Consider the following 24,976-nt stretch of genomic DNA (forward strand, 5'->3'; position numbering starts at 1 on the left):
TGTTGACTTAAAAGAAAAGCAGAGGAAGCTATTGTCCAAATTTTTTGAATTAAATGAAGCATGGTAGCAACAAAGAAGAAGTGAAATTAAAATTGATAATGTTCCCTCTTGATTTAGTTGTGCTTCTAATCAAGTGACATGATCCAAAATTAGGTCACGATGACATCTACTATAAATCTCCAGTAGGCAAGCCTACACCCAAATCGGAAGATAATAAATAGCAAGCCATGAAATAAGAGCAAGTAAGATTGGAAATATATGAAAGGGACCACAACATATAGATGTGCAATAGGATACAAAATATACAAATCAGGCCTAAAAGTAACCAAAAAAGACAAACTATCTACAAGAACCAATCCCAGACATGGTGTCACCGGTACAAAATCATCTAAGTACTGAAAGGCTTCCTGATTTGGCTTCAAATCAATACAGAAGTCTATGGACCTATAAGGAGGCATACCAAGCAAATTATTTGGAAACACCTCCCTAAACTCTGAAACTATATAAATAGACTTGGTGGAGGGGAACTCTACATCAACATCTCGAATATGAGACAAATAGGCCAAACAATCTTGCCCCACTAGCTTCCTAGCTCGGATAAAGGATATGATCTTGGTTGGCTTAGGATTGTACACCCCTTCTTCGCCAAAGACTTGGCCTGCCTATCTCATTGAACTCCCTCCACTATCTTAACAAAATCATACCCCTCATTGAAACTCCTACATGCCGAGGTCATATGCACAGACAAAACTTGCAACTCGGGATTCAAACCTTTAACAAACAAATGAATCATTTCTTCCTCAGTGCTCACCAACTGCGTATCATAATGGGACAGAGGATGAAACTTAGCATCCTTTTTTGGTCCCTCAAAGTCTGAGGCATATATTTCTTCAGAAACAAGGCATGGAACTTGGTCCAAGTGAGTGGAAGCAAGACTGATAATCGACATTCCACAAAGGTCATCCATCACTACTTCACCTCGCCTTGAAGGTGAAAGGTCACAAACTCAACCCTATGTTCGTGCACAATACCCAACTTTCAAGGTCTCTCATAGTAGTCCAAGATAAATTCTAGGCATCCTCATTATCAAAACCATATAACACTAGAGGCTTTAACTTCAAGAACTTGGTCAGCATCTCATCTTTAGTATCAGTCATCACAAGGCCCAAAAGTAATGAAAAAAGGCATCAGTACTCAATGCTTCATCTATTTTAGGGACCGTAGCAGCAACAAGATGAATAATTGGAGCTTGAGAAACTTGAACTGTGGGATTGACTCTAGAACCGGCCAACCCACTCAGAAATGACAATACCTTCTGAACCATCCCTTGATTCAAAGGGGAAAGACCTATAATCCCAACCTGTGCTCCCGCCTTTGATTTTGCATCCTCCTCAATTTCAATCTTAACATTCTCTTCCATATCATCATGGGGTGGGGAGGGGTCACTTCCCTTGATATATCCTCAGACTGAGCTTCACCCCTGGCGGGAGCCGCCCTTCCTCTGCCTTTGCCCTTAACCCTTTCTATGTTTCTGCCCCTTATCCTTTCGGGTCCTCTTGCTGCTGGCTCCACTGCTATCTTATTTGCCAGAGCTACTTTTCTTCCACCGTTGTGATGAGTGTTAACTATCTACGGACAGAAGAGTGAAAGAGATGATATACCAATTTGGATTGCCAGATACCAATTGGAATCAAAATATAGCACGAAGGTAAAAAGAAAATTGATAGATAGCCTAAAGTTTTGTAGCCTCTCGAAGAAAAGTACAGACGTCTCTGTATCATTCCGCAACACTCTATTAGACTTCCTTTGGTACAATGAGATCAATGAACCTAAGGCTTTGACACCAACTTTGTTACGGTTCAGACTCGTCGTGAATGAACCCATACTAACTCTCTGATGGGAGAACCAACACTAACTCAACTATGACATGTGATTCACAAAAATAAGCATTTAATAAGTGGAAACAGTTAAATATAGTTTAACAACTAAGTTTCCATAAACTCGGGTAACGTTATCAAAAACATACGGAAATTAACTCCCTAGAACTTGAAAGTCATTGTACCAAAACTTTATTTAAAAGTCTAGAATAAAGGGATGCAATCCTGAAAATAATAAATATAAAATAAGTATCTAGAAGTCTGAGTCCTACATGAAAGGACTAAGAACTGAGAGGTATTCACAGCAGCCTGAAAGAACTGACTCACCCTTGAATTCGAATGATCACAAATCTCCTAACTAAGACCTCTCAACAGCCATCTGAATATGTCATGTACTCAATAAAGAAAGAGCAAGTACAGTATCAGTACACAATCACAGTGTACTGGTAGGATCACACAGTCATTTCCAGTAAATGATATATGAACAAGAAACCATAATTTAGTAAAGCAGATAATACACAATCACAATACAGTTGATACAACACTTCCCAGTCCTTACATGTGAATAATTATACAAATGAACATAATCAATCACAATGCAACAGTCAAACAATGGGTCTCTTATGGAACTCATACCCAAACTGTTAGTGCATCAGCGTGTACCCATTCAATAGTTAGTACCGGCGTGGTACACTTCCAAATATACCAGTGTAGTATCCGGCCCAATTGTACCGACATGGTACCCGATCCAAATGTACCAGCGTGGTACCCGACTCAACATGAAGTTGTATATCACAATCACAACCACAATGAATAGTACACACACGTGTTTAACTAAGTAATACATTCATTGCATGCAATTTGATCACAAAATATCATTTCAACTCATGTTCTATCCTTTTTCCTAATCATATATCACGCATGCAATACTAACGATGTAGTTAACATGCACATATAACACAAATGGGAAAACACAACCATCAGCTACCTCGAAACAAGTCTATCCTAGTCTCAAAATTTCTAAGTTGCTAACTCAAAAGTTTTCTGGCCTAAATTTCTTCTCCATTAGCTTATCTTCTCTATTAGCTTATCCATAACGATAAAAAAGAATCGTTACATCGGTAAAAACAAGACTAGGGACCATGCTCCTCACTCTCTTTCTGTGGTTACTATTAGAACACAAGCCAAGAAACTTAAAACCACAATATAATTTTCATTTATGGTTACAAAGCTATAAAAGAAGAAGAGACAAGATGCATTTCAAAATGACATCCGCAAATCATGACAAATCAATAGGACATGTTACAAACTTTACCAAATTGTGTTGATTACAAGTTTTCATTCATGATACCTCCTTTTTATGATTTTTAAAGTTACGAAAGGAAAGAATTACATTTCAAACTAATAGTATTTAAGTCTTGACAAACAATTAAGATTTAATATTATACTCAACCGAGCTATCTTGTTGAATAACTCACAAATCCTTACTGCATTGACATGACTGTGTGCTTGCTCAATTGTTCATCAATCCTGCCAGATTGACATAACTTTGTGTTATTTAAATTCGACTTATTTTGTTAAATTGTCCACACATCCTACCACATTGACATGATTTGTCTATGTTGTTCAACAATATGTTTATCGAATTTGCAATTTCAATCTCGAGCAAATCATCCCAAATCTTCTCTAAATAATCTCAAATTTGAAATAAAAAATTCAGACACCAATACAAATTATCCTCAATCACTAATTTAGTCAAATAACACCAAATTATGAGAACTTACTTTATCTTTATCACTTTACAAGGACCAAAAATAGAATTTTGAATTTTTTTTTAAAATCAGAATAAACAGTTGAGGAAAATAATCAACACTTAAGCGATTTTAATAATAATCAACCATTAACTATAAATTTCCACCGTGAAATTAGAATTTAAAGTTTTTTTTATTGAAGAAGTATGGTGTTCTTGGTGAAAAATAAATGAAAAAGAAACGTAAGAATTAAAGCATAAAATAATCAACTACAATGTATATAAAATCAAAGAAGCTTCTTTTTGCGACATATGAAGAAAGAAGGGGCGGAGGAAGGGGAGGAAGAATATTGGTCCATCAGGGACTCTTCATGCAATTTCATGAAACTTAGTATAAATAAATGGATAGCGGGGCTAATTTAACCTCAAAAACTAGTTTTTGAAGTTGGGTTAAAACAAAGTCTTATTTATTTATCATAGTTAGGCCAAAGGTTTATTTTTTTTATCATGGTATCACAGCAGGATTCATCTTGATTATTATTATAGATAGTGAGCTACATGTTAAATTGTCCACGCTCCAAATGTCTGATCTTAGACATGATATGGGTTGTTGAAGTGTCGCACATCAAATGAAAAAGGAATGGGTAGGCTCTTTATATGATCTTAGACAATCCTCCCTTTTAAAGCTAGACTTTGAGATTAATTAGGCTCAAGATTCATTTCTTTATACTTACTAAACGGTATATTTTCACAAAGTCAAAATTTAATTCTATATCCATTATGAGGAAAATTAGGAAAAGAAATTAATGAACTTTACTTCGTTCAGCTTAATAAAAGTGAAAGTGCAAATTAATTTCAAAATAAATCAGTTTTTCAGGCAGCTATAGTTTTTCCATATCATTTACCTTTTGGAATCAAAAAAGAGATGGTTAGATTTTTCTCACAAAATATTAATGCAAAAATGAAATTTCAGTTGAAAACGGCAGAGAGGACCTCTTTGGTATTTCTCGAAACATATGCCAACTGCATTGAACTTTGCTACACTAAAGGATCTGCAAGTAACTGACTATAAGAAATAAAAAGGCAATGAAGCTGTAGTAGAAAATACATCCAAATTAACTAAGAAGATGGTTTACCTTTGTGTAACATCAATCTTTTCTGAATCTACAGAAAATTTCAGAAACAAGATATTTGTTTCGAAAGCAACTTCTGTTAACCAATTTTTAGAGAAAGGGTTTTAAAAAAATTGCACATGAAATACATTATCAATATAACTTCCTTCTTATTATATGGACATCCCTGTGCAAAAATGGAAGTACGGGCCATCTGATCGTTTAATGTAGATACTTCCACATCAATGCATCCTGCTGCACGATTAGAAACTCGAAGCTATAACTGCTGAATGCTGGGAGAAGCGATAGAAATTTCCAACCAGATCTAACCCAACCTTCCCTGCCCCCACCCTTCCTGTCTTCTCGGAGAAAGGAGATCTCTGTATCTGAGACAAAGAATGCAGCTTCATCATGATATCGTATCTTAGTCGCTGTGAAGTTTTCTCCTCTGGCATCTGTTTATGTACCATCTAGCATGTTTTTTGAGGCCAATGCTAATCATTACTTTAAGGCTTGCAAGCATAACAAATGTCATTGCAGACAGAAGGAAAATCCAAAAGAGCCTCCACGGTAGTGGATTATAGGGAAGATGAGCAGCAAACACAGGACGCAACACACGGATTACCTGCCAAGCAAATAGGCTGCTTGGTAAGGAATAAATCAGCTCTGGATAAATAGGATAGGGTCCAAGTGAATAGTTTCCTATTCCCCTATTTTCCTTATTCACAATGTATAGTTTTTTGAAATAAAGAGACCATGATGTGATTCAGAAATTATAGAAGGGAGAGATAGCAGCTTCAGTCAAATTCAGAAAAAAAACTCACCACACAAGCAGGCGCCAAAGGGACGAAAGTGAGGTTATTCTTTACATTGTCTGTTTGAACATTCAGTGTCTGTTGAAAGTCAAAATAAGAATAATGTGAAAAACAGAATCACCAAAACAGAGAAAAGCACTAGATGCCACACCAGCTTAGAAGAATGTAAGACTTGTAGCAATATAGTAGTATAACACTACAAACCATTCAAGCTAGCAGAAAAATCCACCAGCTTAAATAGCTCAACTGTACCAGCCAAGTCATGCCTGTAAATAAGAAATACCTGCTTACAGAGATCTTCAAGAAATTCTGAAAACGCAATTGGTTTGATGTTGTTAAATTTTGCAATGAATGAATGCTTGATGATATCAATTGTCATCTCACCTACGTAGACGACAAGTGCATTCTGCAAGATTTAAGAAGAATTAATATGAGCCAATTGCTAGGAAGAGAAAACGATTTCCCATGAAAACAATTCAGTAAATGCACAAGGAGTATCAGGAGAAGGCCTTACACAAATAAAACTTCCAAACCAAGGTCCATCAGCCTCCAGAAGGTTTTGAGCTAAGACAAATAAGAGAAATGCTGAAATATGGAACCGTTCCACTGAATCTGCCCACAGCCAATGGAATTCAAGTTTAAATGCACAGAAACTTTTTAATCAAGCACAACCTTGGAAATAAAATCAGTAGCAGAAGATTTGAGCATTTCCCAACACCTCTAAGCTTAAACAAAATGATAAGTAGAACAACAAATAAGTAGTCGGCACCTAATACATGGATGTGTGAACATGGGAACTAGCAAAACAGGAGGAAACAAAAAAAGAGAAAAACCTCACCCAGCAATAAAATTTAAAATCTATCGATAGGCAATACCAAAATTGGCACTCAGCTTCCTTCTTCCGAGGTGCCAAGAAGCACTATGTTAAAGGAAGAGGGAATCCTTTTTTGTGTTGCAATTATTCTAGTTAGAGAGGGAGAAGGTTGGGTAAGATTGGTGACTAGTTATGCATAAACTCAACACTAACAATAAATCGACACCATATGAGGATAGTGATAAAGTAGTGCTGCTACCTTTTCTAGTAAAGTAGGTTCTGCTACCATTTATACTTGATGAATTTTTGTTACAAACTATATTTGACTTTGCACCTAAGTACTCTGAGCACTTCTCTGTGCACATATAACATGGCAGATCAGAAACAACCATTTATCTGCGTGTTGGGATATAACACTCACTGTTAGTCAAAACAATGATCCACAAAGGACTCGACAATCATCACCTTAAACTTTTATTTTAGTTCACATTTAAGACACAACCCTGTAGCACTAGAGCCGAGGTCTTTCGGAAACAGCCTCTTGTTGTGGAAGCGTTGAAGCCAATAAATTAAGTATTTATTTATATATTTAGTAGCTTTCTTTATTATTCTAGACTAAGATTTATGTTTCATAGCCTAATAAGGATTAGATTTATCAATAGTTATTAGTTTGGAATAGAATTTAGGTTTCCTACTTTTATAAGGATTAGACTTCCTATTGCTGTAATTAGACTCCTATTTAAAGGGGTTTCTGAGGAATAAATCGAAAAGTCGTATTTTAACAAAAAAACGAGAGATCAGAGTTCTCTCTTCCATTGAACTCTAAGGTTTTTTGCCTCCCTTCAACGAGCTGAATGTATATACAAAATAGGTCGATCTAGGAATTCGAACAAAGGCAAGGAAAAGTCGAAGTCAATTGATTTAGATTTTCCTGTTCATTGTCCTGTGACTCGATCCTTCTCTAAAAATCCTAACAATTTGGTATCAGAGCCCGACACAATGGACAATGAGATCAATTCCAGGTTTCAAGAAGAACGTATGATTATCGAAAAACTAATGGAATCTAAACTTGCAGCGATGGAACAGCATCTCGGCGAAAGAACAATTTTCTACCTTGGGAATTGGCTCTACAAAACCAGCAGTCCATGGGACAGAATCCAATAGTGCCCCGAAGAAAGGTAGATCAATAAATCCGGCTAATAGAGTCAATACACTGCCTATTCAACTGGCTGATCAGAACCATCAAACTAGTGGTAATTCCAATTCGACAATACTAAGGTATGCAAGGATGGATTTTCCTACTTAAGATGGCACAATGACCCATTAATTTTGGGCAGATCGTTGTGAGGAATTTTTTAAAAAATCAACATACAGCAGATGCGGAAAAGGTTGGAGTGGCTGGGTTTCACCTGTTGGAAGAAGCACAATTATAGTATTATCAGCTTAAACAATCGAAGGGCCCAATGAGTTGTAAAGACTTTCAGTAACGATGTTTTCAGTGATTTGGACCTCCTGAGAGTAGCAACCCGGTGGGTGAATTTGTCGCGCTTCGACAAACTGGTATAGTTGAAGTTTATCAAAGATAGTGTCAAGAAAAGTTGGCTAGGGCTGATGAGTTTATTCTAGAACACTTGCACGTGGGAATATTTATGGCAGGGTTGGATGATTCAGTCAAATTGGACGTGTAGTTGCTCAAACTACCTGACTTATCGACGGCTATGCATGTAGCCAAGGCTTAAGAACAAAAGCAACAACTACAAAAAGCAAGTAACATTCACAAGGGAGCATGGCAGCAGCCTCAGACAAGTCTTGCCAGCACAAAAATCTCGGCAAAATCTGCAGCTAGTTTAGTCAGTTCAAGTACCTCAGCTAATGCCCAGCTCAGCAACCAAATCCCTTTTGTCAAGGGATTAACTCGCACAGAAATGGCAGAGAGAAGAGCAAAGGGATTATGCTATAATTGTGACGAACAATATTCAGACACTCACCAATGCAAACGACTTTTCTGGCTGGAATTTGATGATTTAGCTAACAACACTATTCAAGAAGTATTGCCGTGAAATTCGAGCTTAAGGACAAGCTCTTTCAACGTGAGGGAGGTAACATTGTGGATGCGTTGAAGCCAATAAATTAAGTATTTATTTATATATTTAGTAGCTTTCTTTATTATTCTAGACTAAAATTTATTTTTCATAGCCTAATAAGGATTAGATTTATCTATAGTTATTAGTTTGGAATAGAATTTAGGTTTCCTACTTTTATAAGGTTTAGACTTCCTATTGCTGTAATTAGACTCCTATTTAAAGGGGTTTCTGAGGAATAAATTGAAAAGTCGTATTTTAACAAAAAACGAGATCAGAGTTCTCTCTTCCATTGAACTCTAAGGTTTTTGCCTCCCTTCAACGAGCTGAATGTATATACAAAATAAGTCGATCTAGGAATTCGAACAAAGGCAAGGGAAGGTCAAAGTCAATTGATTTAGATTTTCCTGTTGTTCATCGTCCTGTGACTCGATCCTTCTCTAAAAATCCTAACAATTTGGTATCAAAGCCCGACACAATGGACAATGAGATCAATTCCAGGTTTCAGGAAGAACGTATGATCACAGAAAAACTAATGGACTCTAAACTTGCAGCAATGGAACAGCATCTCGGCGAAAGAATTGCCAAGTCATTCAAGAACAATTTTCTACCTTGGGAATTGGCTCTACAAAATCAGCAGTCCACGGGATAGAATCCAATAGTGCCCCGAAGACAGGTAGATCAATAAACCCGGCTACTAGAGTCAATACACCGCCTATTCAACTGGCTGATCAGAATCATCAAACTAGTGGTAATTCCAATATAACAATACCAAGGTATGCAAGGATGGATTTTCCTACTTATGATGGCACAATGACCCATTAATTTTGGGTACATCGTTGTGAGGAATTTTTTTAAAATCAACATACAGCAGATGCGGAAAAGGTTGGAGTGGCTGGGTTTTACCTGTTGGAAGAAACCCAGTTATAGTATTATCAGCTTAAACAATCGAAGGGCCCAATGAGTTGTAAAGACTTTCAGTAACGATGTTTTCAGTGATTTGGACCTCCTGAGAGTAGCAACCCGGTGGGTGAATTGGTCGTGCTTCGACAAAATGGTACAGTTGAAGTTTATCAAAGATAGTATCAAGAAAAGTTGGCTAGGGCTGATGAGTTTATTCTAGAACACTTGCACGTAGGAATATTTATGGCAGGGTTGGATGATTCAGTCAAATTGGACGTGTAGTTGCTCAAACCACCTGACTTATCGATGGCTATGCATGTATCCAAGGCTTTAGAACAAAAGAAACAACTACAAAAAGCAAGTAATATTCACGAGGGAGCATGGCAACAGCCTCAGACAAGTCTTGCCAGCACAACAAACTCGGCAAAATCTGCTGCTAGTTTAGTCAGTTCAAGTGCCTCAGCTAATGCCCAGCTCAGCAACCAAATCCCTTTTGTCAAGGGATTAACTCGCACAGAAATGGTAGAGAGAAGAGCAAAGGGATTATGCTATAATTGTGACGAACAATATTCAGACACTCACCAATGCAAACGACTTTTCTGGCTGAAATTTGATGATTTAGCTAACAACACTATTCCAGAAATATTGCCGTGAAATTCGAGCTTAAGGACAAGCACTTTCAACGTGAGGGAGGTACCATTGTGGATGCGTTGAAGCCAATAAATTAAGTATTTATTTATATATTTAGTAGCTTTCTTTATTATTCTAGACTAAGATTTATGTTTCATAGCCTAATAAGGATTAGATTTATCAATAGTTTTTAGTTTGGAATAGAATTTAGGTTTCCTACTTTTATAAGGATTAGACTTCCTATTGCTGTAATTAGACTCCTATTTAAAGGGGTTTCTGAGGAATAAATCGAAAAGTCGTATTTTAACAAAAAAACGAGAGATCAGAGTTCTCTCTTCCATTGAACTCTAAGGTTTTTTGCCTCCCTTCAACGAGCTGAATGTATATACAAAATAGGTCGATCTAGGAATTCGAACAAAGGCAAGGGAAAGTCGAAGTCAATTGATTTAGATTTTCCTGTTCATCGTCTTGTGACTTGATCCTTCTCTAAAATTCCCTAACACCTCTCTACCTACACGAGGTAGTGGTAAAGTCTACGTACATTCTACCCTCCCTAGATCTCACTTGTGGAATTTCACCGGGTATGTTATTTATTTAAGACACAACCCTAACATACTGAAAGACCAAGTCCAATAGTGGTGGTAAAACCATCAATGTGATACAGCAGTAAATCTAGGGTCTCTAGCACTCAATGTAACCATGAGAATCTTAGAAATGCGGATGTGAAAATTGATGCCCAGTCATATAAAGGTTAGAGAAGATTAGAAATGGTCACAACCGACAGAAGTTCAACTTAGCACTTATAAAGGATAAAAAAAAAGCAAGAAAAATGTTAAGGTCTTATTATACATAAACATTCAAATGTACATCCCAGTAAATGTGACTATGATGGTTCAACGTGCTTAAAAAAAGATGAAGTAGACCTAAAATCATATAGATGAAGTTTCACAAAAAAAATATCAACATATAGATGAAGTTTCACAAAAAGAAAAAATCAATCTCCCAAAATTAGTGAGAATTTACATAAAAATATTATAATGGAAGCAAAGCTTCATTTTCTATCAGGTGGAAGCAAAAAGATTCATATACGTGGTACTGACTCGTTGATAAGGATTGGATATACCAGTGATATTAAAGGCATTGCTTAGTCACTCAAAGTGAGTAAGCCACTAAAAATGAGGGTTTACAATTCAGTGAAACATTGTTCTAAACCACAACTTCAATCATTCAGGCACAAATGTATGCCAATCATTCAGGCAATTAATTTTAATGACGTATAATTTTAGTTATTGGATTACAATTGTTACTATGTTGGAGAAGATGCCAAAATTAGTAACTTCATCTGACACTAGACATTACAGGTACTAAGTTCATTTATATAAGCTAATTTTTGTATACTTGAAATTGCGCATTTCATTTCATATAAAAATGTGCTTTGTTTCATGCTTCTCACTTTAAAAACCCATAGTCATCACTTTTTTGCGTGTTTCACTAATTAAAAAAAGTAAGTTGTTGTTTACACATACCCGCATTTAGTTTTGCGTGTCAAAATGCAGATAGATCCCCAATTTAGAATATCTTATCCAGAGAACCTAAAAGGTCTTAAAAGACGAATTACTTAGTATTTTTGAATGAATGAACCTGAATAGAACAGAATGGACCAGAGGATTCATATTAACCTACCATGACCAATTTAGGATTGAGAATAAATTGATTGAGTGATGTTTTTTTAATGAAAAGGTAAATTGATTGAATGATTGATTGGCATGAGATGCAACATTATATGGATCACTAACATGCCAATGACTGCATGACACAAATGGAACCACTTCACACAAGATAATAAAGAACAAACTAGCCTGGCAACAGAAGATAGATAACAAATTCTTAATCATCGCAATAGAACCTTACAAATTTCAGTTAAATACTGCGAGAAGATAACTCACCATAATATACTAGATTGTGAACGTTATCCTTGCTGTAGCGTTTGAATACGTTGCTCTTTATTTCCGCAAAATTGTTTGATACTAGCAAAGCAAATAATGCGTTGTTGTGGGCAACTATACAGGTTGACAAAGTGATGGCTTGAGCTAGCAGAATGAAAGAATGAACAAGTATGGGGAATCAAGGAAACCAGATTATACGAGGAATGAAATTTATGATATTGAGCAAAATACAAGAATGGAAAGGATATTTGATGAAGCCACAGCTACAACTTCATCCACAATAAATCTTCTAATCCAGTATTGCATACTTTCCGTTGAGCTATTTGCAAGCCCTTCTGCTGTATTAAAGAGAGTCTGCATCACATCTCCACCAAAGCTTTGGAATAGTTTATCAAAAACCTGCCAAAGAAAGACAAATATTACCTCAAATTAGTCTATAAATTTCAAAAACGAGTGTCAATAAAATAATATAGCATAGTGAATGATATTATGACAGGAACATGCACATGTAATAGACCAATATCTTGTACCAGACTGAAACAAAAAGGACATTTGATGAAGGACATATGAACATATCCGAGCATATGACTAGAGGTGCTTCTCCGTCAATGTTATTCTGTTCTCTTACAAGCAAGAGTCCGACCATATGTCTTTTTTTTTACTTTGAAACACAAACATGATAACATTCTATGAAATTAATGACTCCTTCCATTTCTATTTGTATGGTTGGTTTTGACATGACATGGAGTTTAAGAAAGTAAAGAAGACTTTTGAATCTTCTAGTCTTAGACTAAAGATATGTAGAATGTACCAAATGTCCTTTAATCTTATGGCCTTAAACATGTCATGTGGAAAGTTAGAATTAAAGAGTTGTCAAAAAAGGAAAGAGACATTCTTTTTTAAATGGACTGAAAATGATAGTAAGACAAACAAATTGAAACAAAGGGAGTATGTTTTATTAAAGTTCAAACAACTTCAACATCATATGAAGACCTAAAGTACAACCAATATGTGGCAATTACCACATCGCCTTAATTATAGATCAACTAGTCAACTTCTAACCTCCAACACATTGTAAACCACATAAAGCTTGATCGTTCCTTGACCACGAATCATGTGATAGATTAAGCTGATATCTGTCATAGCAAATTGCAAACCGGGATAAGTTAACCAAAAGAACCCAAATACGGAAGCCATGAAATGAAGAGTCAAAAGCTCAGTTGTGTGATTAGGGTAATTAGCATGTGAAAAAAATCTCTAGTGTTGGTGCGGATTAAAGAATCTTACTGTACCTGTTTGTTGCAACAAAATCGCTCCACTAGACAGGGCGACACAACATCCAATATCAGAAAGCTCAACTGCAGAAAGTTTCTTGAACTGCCTGCCATTAGCATGGTCAGGTTATTTTGTAAACATAAGCTGCAGTTAAATAGACTTACTTTAACACAACAAAATCATGGGTAAGAAGGGTAAGGAGCTAGGGAAATAAAGAAAAGAAAAATGAGTGTGTTTTACATAGAAGTGATATGGAATGTGCCAAAATCCTCTCTGTTCTTTTTTCCACACTTGTTCCCCCGCCCGGAGGCGGGAATCTCTTTTAATTTGCCTCTCACCGGCGTGAAAGTTTCCGACAATGGCTTTTCTTCTTAACAATCATGGATCGAACACTCTCTTTTATCTCGGGGGATAAGTCTTTTGAGTTATTTAGCTATAGCAGAGGGCCAGGTAGATGGTTCGTCCTTACAGAAAGCAGCAGGTGGCTCAACAGTAGAATCAAAATCGATGATTGTAATTTATATTGGGTTTGTGAAGCGTTGCATCAGGCTTCACTTGGAACAGGTAACAAATGCAGAAGATGGGGAAGAAAGGTCCAGACATACACCTTTAGGGAACTATGGGAGATTCATGAGAATAGAAGCGATCCTTGGCGACATGAAATCAGCAGTCATTATTCCATAAGGAAGCTACAACAGGGGATGGAGTAATATAGCAACAAAGATACAAGTTTTCTGGGCAAGGGGATCAATTCAAGATTTAATCTGTTCACAGATCAGTCAAAGTCATATATTGATGCTGCAAGGATCCCACAATGGCCAGCAGATGCAAGGTCTAACACCATCCAGGGCGAAGGGGGGTCAGATCCATCAATGAAGGAACTCGGCAATGAACACTTCCTCTCAAAGTGTCTTGTTGGGCGGTTCAATGACACTTTCCACCATAGCCCCAAGACAGAAGTAATACAAAAATGGTTTGTATCAAGATGGAAAGTCACTGCTGGCCTAAAAGTCACACCGATTAACCACAACCTATTCCTATTTGATCTTCCTTCCAGGCAAGAGGCGGAAAGGGTCAAAGCCGGCGTATGGATCTGGAACGACAGGATGCTTTCATTGGAATGGTGGTCTCCTCTGTCAGGGACCAAGATGAGAGACCCAAGTACAGAACAGAAGTGGGTTAAAGCACTGGGCATCCCCCTTCATGCATGGACTCCAAAAACATTTAAATTCATCGGTGATAAATGTGGTGGATTCGTACACACCGATGAATACACGAAGCATAGGACGCACTTCTATTGGGCTCGTATTTGTATCCGAAACTCCACGAATGAACTGCCAGCAAAGATAGACATCATGAAAGGAGATTGGGTCTTCAAAATTTTGATTTACAAAGACAACCATGCTAGCATAAGATCGACCGGAAAACCCATCAATGGAAAGGAGTATAAACAAAGTAACCAGCCTTCTGACGTAGCAGCAACCTCGACTTTTTCAAAGTCTCCTGTCGACACGTCTCAGAGGCACATGGGAGGTCATGATAGCAGCTTTAAATTGAAAATTGGACCATCAAATTGTCCACTGGATAAAGATAAGGCAGCTGCACCTGTGGGAAATAATGAACAATTGGGCCAAGTTTTACACAAAACCTATTACAAAAAAGACCCAATTAAAAAAGCCCAAAAGGAGGAGTAAAAGCTTTTAAAAGAAAAGACCATCTGGAAAGTGGTGGGCCAAAAGCCAAACCCATATTACAACAGATTTAATGCCCTATCTATACCGCCGTTGGTTTCAGAAGAAGATCAACTTCAAAGTTCGACGGTCAGTGTCCCATTGATTACAGAATCATGTCAAAAGCAAATTGCCCCACAGAAACAGATGACGAAGCAGACTCTCATGAAGGGAAACCCTGACTACTTCGCAATCCGGCTTTGAATCTGGATTTGGCTCACGCAAATCAATCAGACTCGGAATTTTCCTCTATGTCTATCAGCGAAGCTCTCTCTTTAACATGGTACAAAGGTGGGTCTGAAGCTCAATTGGTTCAAAAGCCCAATCTAATTGAGACTTCAAACTGGACTAGAATTAAAATGGTCAAGGCATGCAAAGCTTTTGGGGTCAACGCAACTGATTTGAACATGAACTTTCGGATATAATTTTAAGGATGGTGCAAAGGAGGCAATTCCAAATCCAACAGCAAGAACCCAAGCAGCAACCTGAAAAAGGGAAGAAGGCCAAAGGAGAAGGGGAGAAAAAAAGATTCAAGCAGCAACCTAAAAAAGGGAAGAAGGCCAAAGGAGAAGAGGAGATGAAAAGATTGATACGTGGGATCAATTACGGCAAAAAGCAGCAACAGAATAATGGGACCAGGGGTAGGCAATACAACTCATCTTCTGGATGAAGCTAAAAATCCGAAGCTGGAACGTAAGGGGGGTGAATGAGAGAAGAAAGAGGAGCATCATGAAATCTCTCATTCGAAAATGGAAAGTCGGTGTTTTGTTTTTGCAAGAAACAAATGTAGAGAATTGGTCTACTACATGGATACAACAACTATGGGGTAATAGGTGGGCTGACTGGGCAACTTTAAAAGCATGTGGTACTAGGGGCGGAATGATAATAATTTGGGATAAGAGGCAGTGGATCAAAACAGACACCCTCCAAGGCTCTTATTCCATATCTTGTATGCTAGAGAGCATTCAAGAGGAGTTCAGATGGTGTTTTACAGGTATCTTTAGACCTCACACCAATCCGTAAAGGGAAGAGATGTGGCACGAAATTGCTGGAGTTCGGGGGGTTATGGGATGGACATTGAGTGTTAGGGGGTGATTTCAACGTGTGCGATTTGAAAACGAGAAATTGAATAGCTTGAGAAGGACTAGTGCCATGAAATCCTTCTCAGAAATCATTCGGGACCTTAACATGATTGATTTGCCATTACATGGGGCTCATTTTACATGGTCTAGGGGTGATAATATTGTGCAAGCATCTAGAATTGATAGATTTCTCATTTCCACCGAATGGAATGACTCATTCAAAGATACAGGGCTGGTGGCAGAGATACAATATAGTGGGCAGGGCTGACTTTGTACTACTTCAAAAACTGAAAAGGTTGAAGAGAAATATAACAAACTGGAATAGGGAAGAATTTAGCAAGGTAGAGACCTGGAAAACCAAAGCTCTAGATGAGCAGGCAGCATTTGAGCAAGCAGCCAAGAGTAGACAATTAACAGATCCAAAAACTATCCAGATGATGAACCTGAGAATTGAGCTTCAACAACTAGCTAAGGCTGAGGAAATCTCATGGCGATGGAAATACAGATGCTTATGGCTCAAAGAGGGAGACAAGAACACAGTTTTCCAAAAAAAATAGCAAATTCTCAAAGAAGGGGCAATTGCATCGACAAACTCAAAGTGGGAACTGAGATCATTGAAGATAAGCAGAGGATAAAACAAGAAACTCTTGATTTTTATGAAAGTTTGTACACTTGAACAAGAACAATGGAAGCCATCAGCCAACTTTGAGGGCATTCCTTCCATATCAGTTGAGGAAAAGTTTAATCTGGAAGCAGCTTGTCAGGAAGATGAAATATTGGCAGCTATTATGTCTTGCGCTCCCAACAAGGCACCAGGGCCAAATGGGTACACAATGGCATTTTATCAGAAATCATGAGACTTCATCAAAGTTGACATACTTGCAGCTATGAACCATTACCATCAACATTGTTGGATGGTCAGATCATGCAACACTTCCTTCATAGCTCTTATTCCCAAGAAAAAAGGAGCAATAGAACTCAAAGACTACACATCAATTAGTTTAATTGGGAGTGTCTACAAGATCATAGCTAAGGTCCTGGCAGAAAGGTTAAAGACGGTATGGAAAACCTAGTCTCTAAACACCAGAATGTTTTTCTTAAAGATAGGCAAATCACTGATGCCTCATTGTTTGCAAATGAGGTTCTTGATTGGAAACTGAAAAACGAAGGGGCGGGCATCCTATGCAAGTTGAATATAGAAAAGGCCTTTGACCATTTGAATTGGTCATATCTTGTTTCCATTCTTAGACAAATGGGGTTCGATGAAAGATGGATCAAATGGATCGATTTCAACATATCTATTGTTAAATACTCTATTCTTATCAATAGAAGTCCAGTTGGGTTTTTCTCCCCACAAAGAGGTTTGAGGCAGGGAGATCCACTTTCTCCTTTTCTCTTCATAATTGCAATGGAAGGTTTAAGCAGAATGTTAGACAAAGCCAAGCAACTACAGTGGCTGAATGGTTTTGATATGGAGAACAAGATCACTACAAACACTTCTCATTTGGTTTATGCAGATGATACTCTAATATTTTGTGAGGCAAATAGGAGTCAAGTTCTTTATTTGAATCTAACCCTTTTGATTTTTGAAGCCCTCTTAGGTTGCACATCAATATGTTAAAAAGTATGATATATCCTGTTAATGAGATGCTAAATTGGGAAGAATTAGCAGGTATCTTGGGATGTAGTATCGGTAAATTCCCGACGACCTATTTGGGGTTGCCACTGGGTGCCAAATATAAATCAACAGCTATATGGGGACGAGTTATTGAGAAGTTTGAGGAAAACCTTGCCTCCTGGAAGATGCAGTATCTATCAACGGGGGGCAGACTTACACTGATCAACAGTGTACTTGATAGTATTGCCACATACTACATGCAACTTTTTCCTATTCCTAGCAAAGTTTTGGAACAACTTGACAAGATCAGGAAAGATTTTCTAGGGGAAGGGAATAGTGAGAAGCACAAGTTCCATCTGGTGGAATGGCCAAAAGTCCTTCCCAAACTACAGAGGGGGTTAGGGATCAAGGATTTGGCTCTGCATAATAAGTGCCTACTTATGAAATGGTTATGAGATACAGACAGGAGGAACATGTTTTATGGAAGGAGATGGTCAATGCAAAGTATGGGATACACAGTCATTGGTGCACTAGTTTTTCTAGAGCACCTTATGGGGTCGGAGTCTGAAAAAACATATGCAAACTATGGGAGGAATTTTCTCAGCATAAGCACTTCACCGTGGGGAATGGACTCCATATCAGATTTTGGAAAGACAAATGGCTATGTAAAACAGTTCTAATGGATGATTATCCAGGTCTTTTCACTTAGCCAGGGATCCAGAAAAAAGAGATGAAACAACCTGGAACATTATGGTTAGAAGAAATATGCAGGATTGGGAGTTTAATGACCTGGTCAAACTACTACAGACTCTAGAGAGTTTCTCTCTCAACACTCAGGCAACAGATCAGTTCAAATGGGGCACTACAGGAGTAGGGAATTACACAGTAAGTGCTGCCTACAAACAGTCAAGAGCACTTAATGCAGTCACTGACCACTGGCCATGGAAGCTAATTTGGAAAATCAAGCTACCGCTCAAGATCAGCTGTTTTTACTGGACTGCACTCTATGAAGCATGCCTAACTCAAGACAACCTCTATAGAAGGAAACGCACCTCTGTGAATGGATGCTACTTATGTCAGAAAGCAGCAGAGAACAATAGACACCTTTTTTTGCTCTGTACTGTAACAACAAATCTGTGGAACATGTTTTACTCTCTTTTTGGACTAAGTTGGGCCATGCCACATAGTATCAAAGAAGCTTTTGAGAGTTGGTGTTGCTGGAAAGTTGACAGCACCATCAAACAGACTTGGAAGATGATAGCAATTTTTTAGAGTATTTGGAGGGAAAGGAATAGAAGATGTTTTGATGGTCTATCAACGCCTTTATATTCTCTCAGAGCAGAATGTATCATGTGTCTCTATAGTTGGGCCAATTTGTCCTCTGTAGATTCCCTGAATAGTTTTTTGAATTTTGTTGGCTACTTAGTTTTAGCATAATTGTACTAGAGCCAGCAGACCAATTGTTTTTCCTTCTACTTTTGTAACTAATTTGCATCTTCTTGATGCCTGCAATGAAACAATGACTTCATCCAAAAAAAAAAGTAAAGATATGCTTCAAACGGGAGGGTGAATAATTTTTGTTAGATTTACCATAACCAACAACAATAACAGGGGCAAGAAAAATACAAATAAAACAAGGACTATCTCAGCTTTGAGTCTCTCTTATTCCCTCTGAAATTTGATGGGAATTCTCCTACTTTAGAGGTACACAACAACAAAAACAACAACAACAAGAAGCCCAGTATAATCCCACCATGTGGGGTCTGGAGAGGGTAGAGTGTACGCAAACCTAACCCCCACCTTGAAAGGTAGGGCGACTGTTTCAGAAAGACCCTCGGCTCAAGAGAGGAGAACAAGAGAGGGAAACAAGAAAAACGGGACAAAGGTCATATAGCACCAAGCATATCGAAAACAATATGAAAATAAGGAATAATGAGAGAGAAAGTCATGGTAGGACAGTCCGGAAAGAAAGGAGCATTAACTACGATAGATAAATAAGTTAACCAAAGTATACCGGCCCAACAAATATAAGCAGCAATCAAATGTAGAAATCAAATGGTAATAGACAAATGAGCAAAACTACGACTTCTATCTTAATCTAAGTCCTCCACAACCTCCTATCTAAGGTCATGTCCTCGGCGAGCTGCAAATGTACCATATCCTGTCTAATCACCTCTCCCCAATAATTCTTCGACCTCCCTTTGGCCCTCCTGAAACCTTCCATAGCCAACCTCTCGCACCTACGCACTGGAGCATTTGTGTCTCTCCTCTTCACATGTCCAAACCATCTCAGTCTCACTTCCTGCATTTTGTCCTCCACCGATGTCACTCCCACATTGTCTCAGATATCTTCATTTCTAATTCTATCCATCCTAGTGTGCCCACACATCCACCGCAACATTCGCATTTCCGCGACTTTCATCTTCTGAACATGAAATTTCTTGACTGGCCAACACTCCGCACCGTACAATAAAGTCGGTCTAACCACCACTTTGTAGAACTTGCCTTTGAGTTTTTGTGGCACTTTCTTATCACACAGCACTCTAGAGGTGAACCTCCATTTCATCCACCCTGCACCAATAGGATGTGAAACATCGTCGTCAATATCCCCATCTTCATGTATAATAGACCCAAGATACTTGAAACTTTTTTTCTTTTGAATGGCCTGGGTACCAAGCCTCACTTCCCCGTCAGCCTCACGTGGCAGGCCACTGAACCTGCACTCCAAGTATTCTGTCTTGGTCCTACTCAATTTAAATCCTTTAGACTCTAACGTCTCTCTCCAGCCCTCCAGCTTATCGTTAACTCCGTTACGAGTCTCGTCAATCAGGACTATGTCATCCGCGAACAACATACACCAAGGCGCCTCACCTTGTATTTGTCTCGTCAATTTATCTATCACCAGGGCAAATAAAAACGGGCTAAAAGCTGATCTCTGGTGCAACCCCATCATAACAGGAAAGTGCTCCGAGTCTCCTCCTACCGTCCTTACCCTGGTCTTAGCTCCATCATACATGTCCTTAATCGCTCTAATGTACGTCACAGGTACACCTTTAGCCTCCAAGCATCTCCATAGGACCTCTCTTGGCACTTTGTCGTAGGCCTTTTCTAGGTCAATGACTATCATGTGTAAGTCCCTCTTCCGCTCCCTATATTGCTCCATCAATCTCCTTACAATATGAATGGCTTCTGTAGTCGAGCGCCCCGGCATAAATCCAAATTGGTTCTCCAAAATAGACACACATCTCCTCACCCTTATTTCCATCACCCTTTCCCACACTCTCTTAGTGTGACTTAACAACTTGATACCTCTATAGTTGTTGCAGCTTTGAATGTCTCCCTTGTTCTTGTACACGGGAATCATTGTACTCCACCTCCATTCTTCCGACATCTTTGTTGTCTTGAAAATGACATTAAACAACGCAGTCAGCCACTCCAATCCTACCCTGCCTGCATTCTTCCAAAATTCTCCAAGAATCTCGTCAGGTCGGGTCGCTCTTCCCATGCGCATCCTACGAACAGCTCCCTTAACCTCCTCAACCTTTATACTCCTACAATATCCAAAGTCGCGACGCCTATCCAAGTGCTCCAAGTCTCCCAACACAATGTCTCTGTCCCCTCCTTCGTTCAAGAGTTCATGAAAGTATGACTGTCATCTCTGTCTAATGCGGGATTCCTATACCAGCACTTGACATCTCTGTCTACTTTAGAGGTACACAATAAAATAAATTTGAAAGCAATACATCCGTAACCTCCACCCTCGTAGGTACTTGAGGACATTACCCTTGTTTCAACTGATAGATCTTCCTATAAGTTCCTCTCTGCAAATTCACTAAACCAAGGCACTATTACTTGGCAGTAACAGAAACTTCTCCAAGTGCAACTGGAGAACACTCTTGGAGAAAACATCACCTAGGGGCCACCAATCGAACAGTAGTTTCAGCAAAACAAAACTCAATATCCCTTTTGTTGTCTTTATTGACAATCCATTGAACTCCTAAATAAAAAAATCCAGGAAATGAAATAACACAAGAAGCAAGCTGATATTCTGTGAATTTATTGTGGCAGTAGAAGTTGTACCAAGTCTTCTTTTTAATTCTATGAACCACACCATATCTAATAATTAAATAAACAATGGTACGATTGGATCCAATTTCTACACATGAAGATACGCCCAATAACAAAAAAAAAACAGAACACAAGACATGAAGGTATGCCCAATCAGTAATAAGCTCCCAAAAAGACATAAAAAGGGGAAAATCTATTATCAATACACCCATCAATAACCGTTCCTCCTCCTCTCCTTCAAGTTAACATTTTAGGCAATGCACACCATATGCCAGCTACAACTTCACACCAAAAGAATTTAATGACTAACCAAGTAATTAAAAACCATTGCACAGATGCACTGTTCCCAAAAGTATCAGGACCACCAAAAATCATCAGCTTCGTTGAATAAGACAGTTTGTTAAGAAGAAAAGATTGCAGAATGAAACAGAAACTTGCATTTTCCCCTCAAATTTGGTTCGAGATATTATAGTGATTACATATGTCACAGTTTTGGTAAAAGACTAATCCTATGCAAGATTACATACCTAATCTTTGCAAAAATATGATATCCATATCAAATTAAATCAAACCTAAACAATCCAAATAAATGTAAATCATATAACAACCTTAACACTCCTCAAATTGGAGTAATTTGAGACTACAGAAGAACTTCTGACCCATCTGCTGTAAGGTCACAATGGCATGATGAATTATTTTAGAACTTTACGATAGACACACTCTCCCGGATACTGGAGATCCCAGAATGATCATTTCAAGTTCAAACAAAAGGAATAAAAAAGTATGAGATACAAACCTTGTTTTCAGAAACCTCCAACAGATCATGATTAACCTCGAGGGCATAACAGTTAGCAGTGAAAGGAATGAATCCAAGCAGACAAAAAAGCCAACATCAATAAGCTGCAAAAGCAACAGTCTTGTCATCTATGCAACTAAACCAGCTTGATAGTTTTAAGACAAGACCATATCCAAGAAGAACTACAAAGAACAAGGAATGGACCTCCTGGCCTGCAGTTAGTTCAGACAGAAATCGAGAAGTAAAAAAGAGAAGATCCTATTTGCACTATCACACAACATAGATTAAAAACAGAGGACACAAGATGCAAGTCAAGCAGTGAACAACAGGCAACTCAGCGCAATAAAAGAATGACGTACTCAAAATACAATTTGAGAATGTTTCATATTGCAGTGCCTTAATAAAGTATTATACCAGCTCGCATCGCCATGGTAAGCGGAATATGGTATCATAAACTCTTTCCCGCTCTTTCTCATTCCCAAGGGCAACCGTACTCCTTAAAGAATTACCAGCATACATCTCTTCCATGAAGCACTTCACTGGTGACTTATCCACAGGAAATGTTTCTAACAAAATACCACACAACTAAAGTGAGAGAAGAGAAAGGATACAGGGAAGTTGGCTTCTGTAACTAAAATAAATCAGAAGCAAAATTCAATTTAGAGACAAATGGTGACCTCCCAACCCCCCACCACACAACAAGAGGAATTTAAAGCACAATGACGTTGTTGCTCAAAATTAAAAAAAAATAAAGATTAAGGACGCCTCATTCAGGCTTCTCTTTAGAACTAGAATTTCTCAATCCAAGTACCAATCGCCATCGTTTCTCTACATGTGTATTTATCACAAGATTATAAGATTCAAGTACATGTGGGCATATTGATTGCCTTAGTTCCCTTGTGTACCATGGATAATACAGGATTCTTGTAGGTGCTCATGACATACCAATGCCACAATTTGGTGATATATCTATGGGATTTTCCCTCCAACTGATTTTTAATATCATCTGCTAAAGGATCACTAGCATTCTTCTTTCTCAGAAAAGACCATAGAAAGGAGAAAGCTTTGCATTTAGGAAAGCTAGAAACTTCCTTTTCCTCTGTTGAAGACGCAACTGGTACAGATAATGAGACACTGACAGAACCTACAAGTTTTGCTTCCCTCGTGAAGGGATCCTTATTCATTTTAAGGTAAAGGCCCAAAAAGCAGTAAGCACGAGTGTAAAGGTTTCTATTGATCTACAGGATAATAGGCCCAGGATAACTAGCTTTGCTGGGAGATTTAGCCATATTCTATCAGTTCCTAACTTCATAAGATTGACATCATTCACTTTTCCAATTTCATAAACACGTAGTCCCTCCTCTACTCCATTTAGTTGACCTGCTGCGAATTTTAGTCCTTCCCAAAATTATGGCATCTTCCCTAAAAAGGGAGGTATGAATTTAGAGTATTTCTAGTTTGATGTGATACCTTTATACTCTTTTAGCATCTCCCGACATCATTTTACTATACATCTATCGACCACAAATATAAATCATTCAAACATATTCATGCAAAATGGGAGGGAAGGATATAAAGCTGTCCCCAATTGCCATATATTGTTAATACTTGAGTCAAAACATTCTGATATTGCCAAATTGGCAGGAAATGAAAAAACATTTAGAAAACCATAAGAAAAAATAAAACAAGGGAAATACTTACGGTTGAGATCTTCAGCCATCAACTTCTTCCAATCTAAAGACACTTCCTTCTCCAAACTCCTCCCTGCAATCCCATCCATATTCAAATCCAGTTCAACTGTCGAATTTGACCTCGATTCCAATTCCTTAACACTTTCACTTTCTCTCTCGGCTATCTGTGGTGACGCAACACTCTCTTCGCTCACTCCATTAACCATTACATTTCTCTGTCTCAACTCCCCAAACGGAAGTCCAGTAACTGAACTCACTGAACAATTACTGTGAGGCAGCGGCAGCGTCTCATGTTCCTCGCATACCACAACACTACTGCTCTGAGCAACACTGTAACAGTAACCGTTAGATTCTCCCACGGGAAATGAGCGGTCTAGCTGCTCGTCCGTGACAGGAAGTTCGGAAATTGTGGAATGCTCTGTCATTCTCTTATGCTTCTTCTTTTTCTTCTTCTTCTTGCGACTTGCGGTAGGGCTTGTGGCGCCATTGATCGGAAGAAGCTGAGGAGAAGGATCGGAATTTGATCGGAGGTAAGTCGCGAAGATGGAGGAATCGTAGTTGTGATCGTCGTCTAGGATAGAAGTTGAGAGAATGTCAAATGAGACCTTACGTCCAGTTGATCTCAACGCCATTGACGAAGATTGAAGCTATGCAGATGTTGTCGGTTCATGGAGATTGCTGCTCGGCAGTTACACACGACTTAGAAAGGAGAAGGGAATCGGAGGAGAGGAGAGAAGGTGGTGGTGAAGATTTGGGGATCTCTAGACGGGTTGGGCTTTTGCCCGCGA

The 24,976-nt window shown here is 38.4% G+C and overlaps 1 protein-coding gene across 1 annotated transcript; it reads right to left on the reverse strand.

The window, feature by feature from the left end:
• Positions 1-4,722: 4,722 nt before the first annotated feature.
• On the reverse strand, positions 4,723-24,976 carry LOC129898759 (protein POLLEN DEFECTIVE IN GUIDANCE 1). The gene is made up of 11 exons (XM_055973420.1): positions 24,199-24,976; positions 22,912-23,063; positions 22,498-22,601; positions 13,221-13,309; positions 12,991-13,064; positions 12,177-12,327; positions 11,929-12,096; positions 6,069-6,166; positions 5,838-5,960; positions 5,564-5,632; positions 4,723-5,364 (listed from the first exon to the last, which is right to left on the reverse strand). Exons 1-11 carry the CDS (start codon positions 24,818-24,820, stop codon positions 5,164-5,166), a joined length of 1,851 nt encoding a protein of 616 aa, XP_055829395.1. The 5' UTR covers positions 24,821-24,976; the 3' UTR covers positions 4,723-5,163.

This window comes from Solanum dulcamara, chromosome 8, assembly GCF_947179165.1.
Source record: "Solanum dulcamara chromosome 8, daSolDulc1.2, whole genome shotgun sequence".
Classification (NCBI taxonomy): domain Eukaryota; kingdom Viridiplantae; phylum Streptophyta; class Magnoliopsida; order Solanales; family Solanaceae; genus Solanum; species Solanum dulcamara.

Excerpts from the sequence above, each read along its gene's own strand:
- LOC129898759 (XM_055973420.1), bottom strand. The coding sequence starts at position 24,820 with ATGGCGTTGAGATCAACTGGACGTAAGGTCTCATTTGACATTCTCTCA. Across the intron at positions 13,310-22,497 it reads TGGAGGTTTCTGAAAACAAG|GCAGTTCAAGAAACTTTCTG; the intron begins GTTTGTATCTCA and ends TGCTAATGGCAG. Across the intron at positions 12,328-12,990 it reads TGGTTTACAATGTGTTGGAG|GTTTTTGATAAACTATTCCA; the intron begins GTTAGAAGTTGA and ends TTTCTTTGGCAG.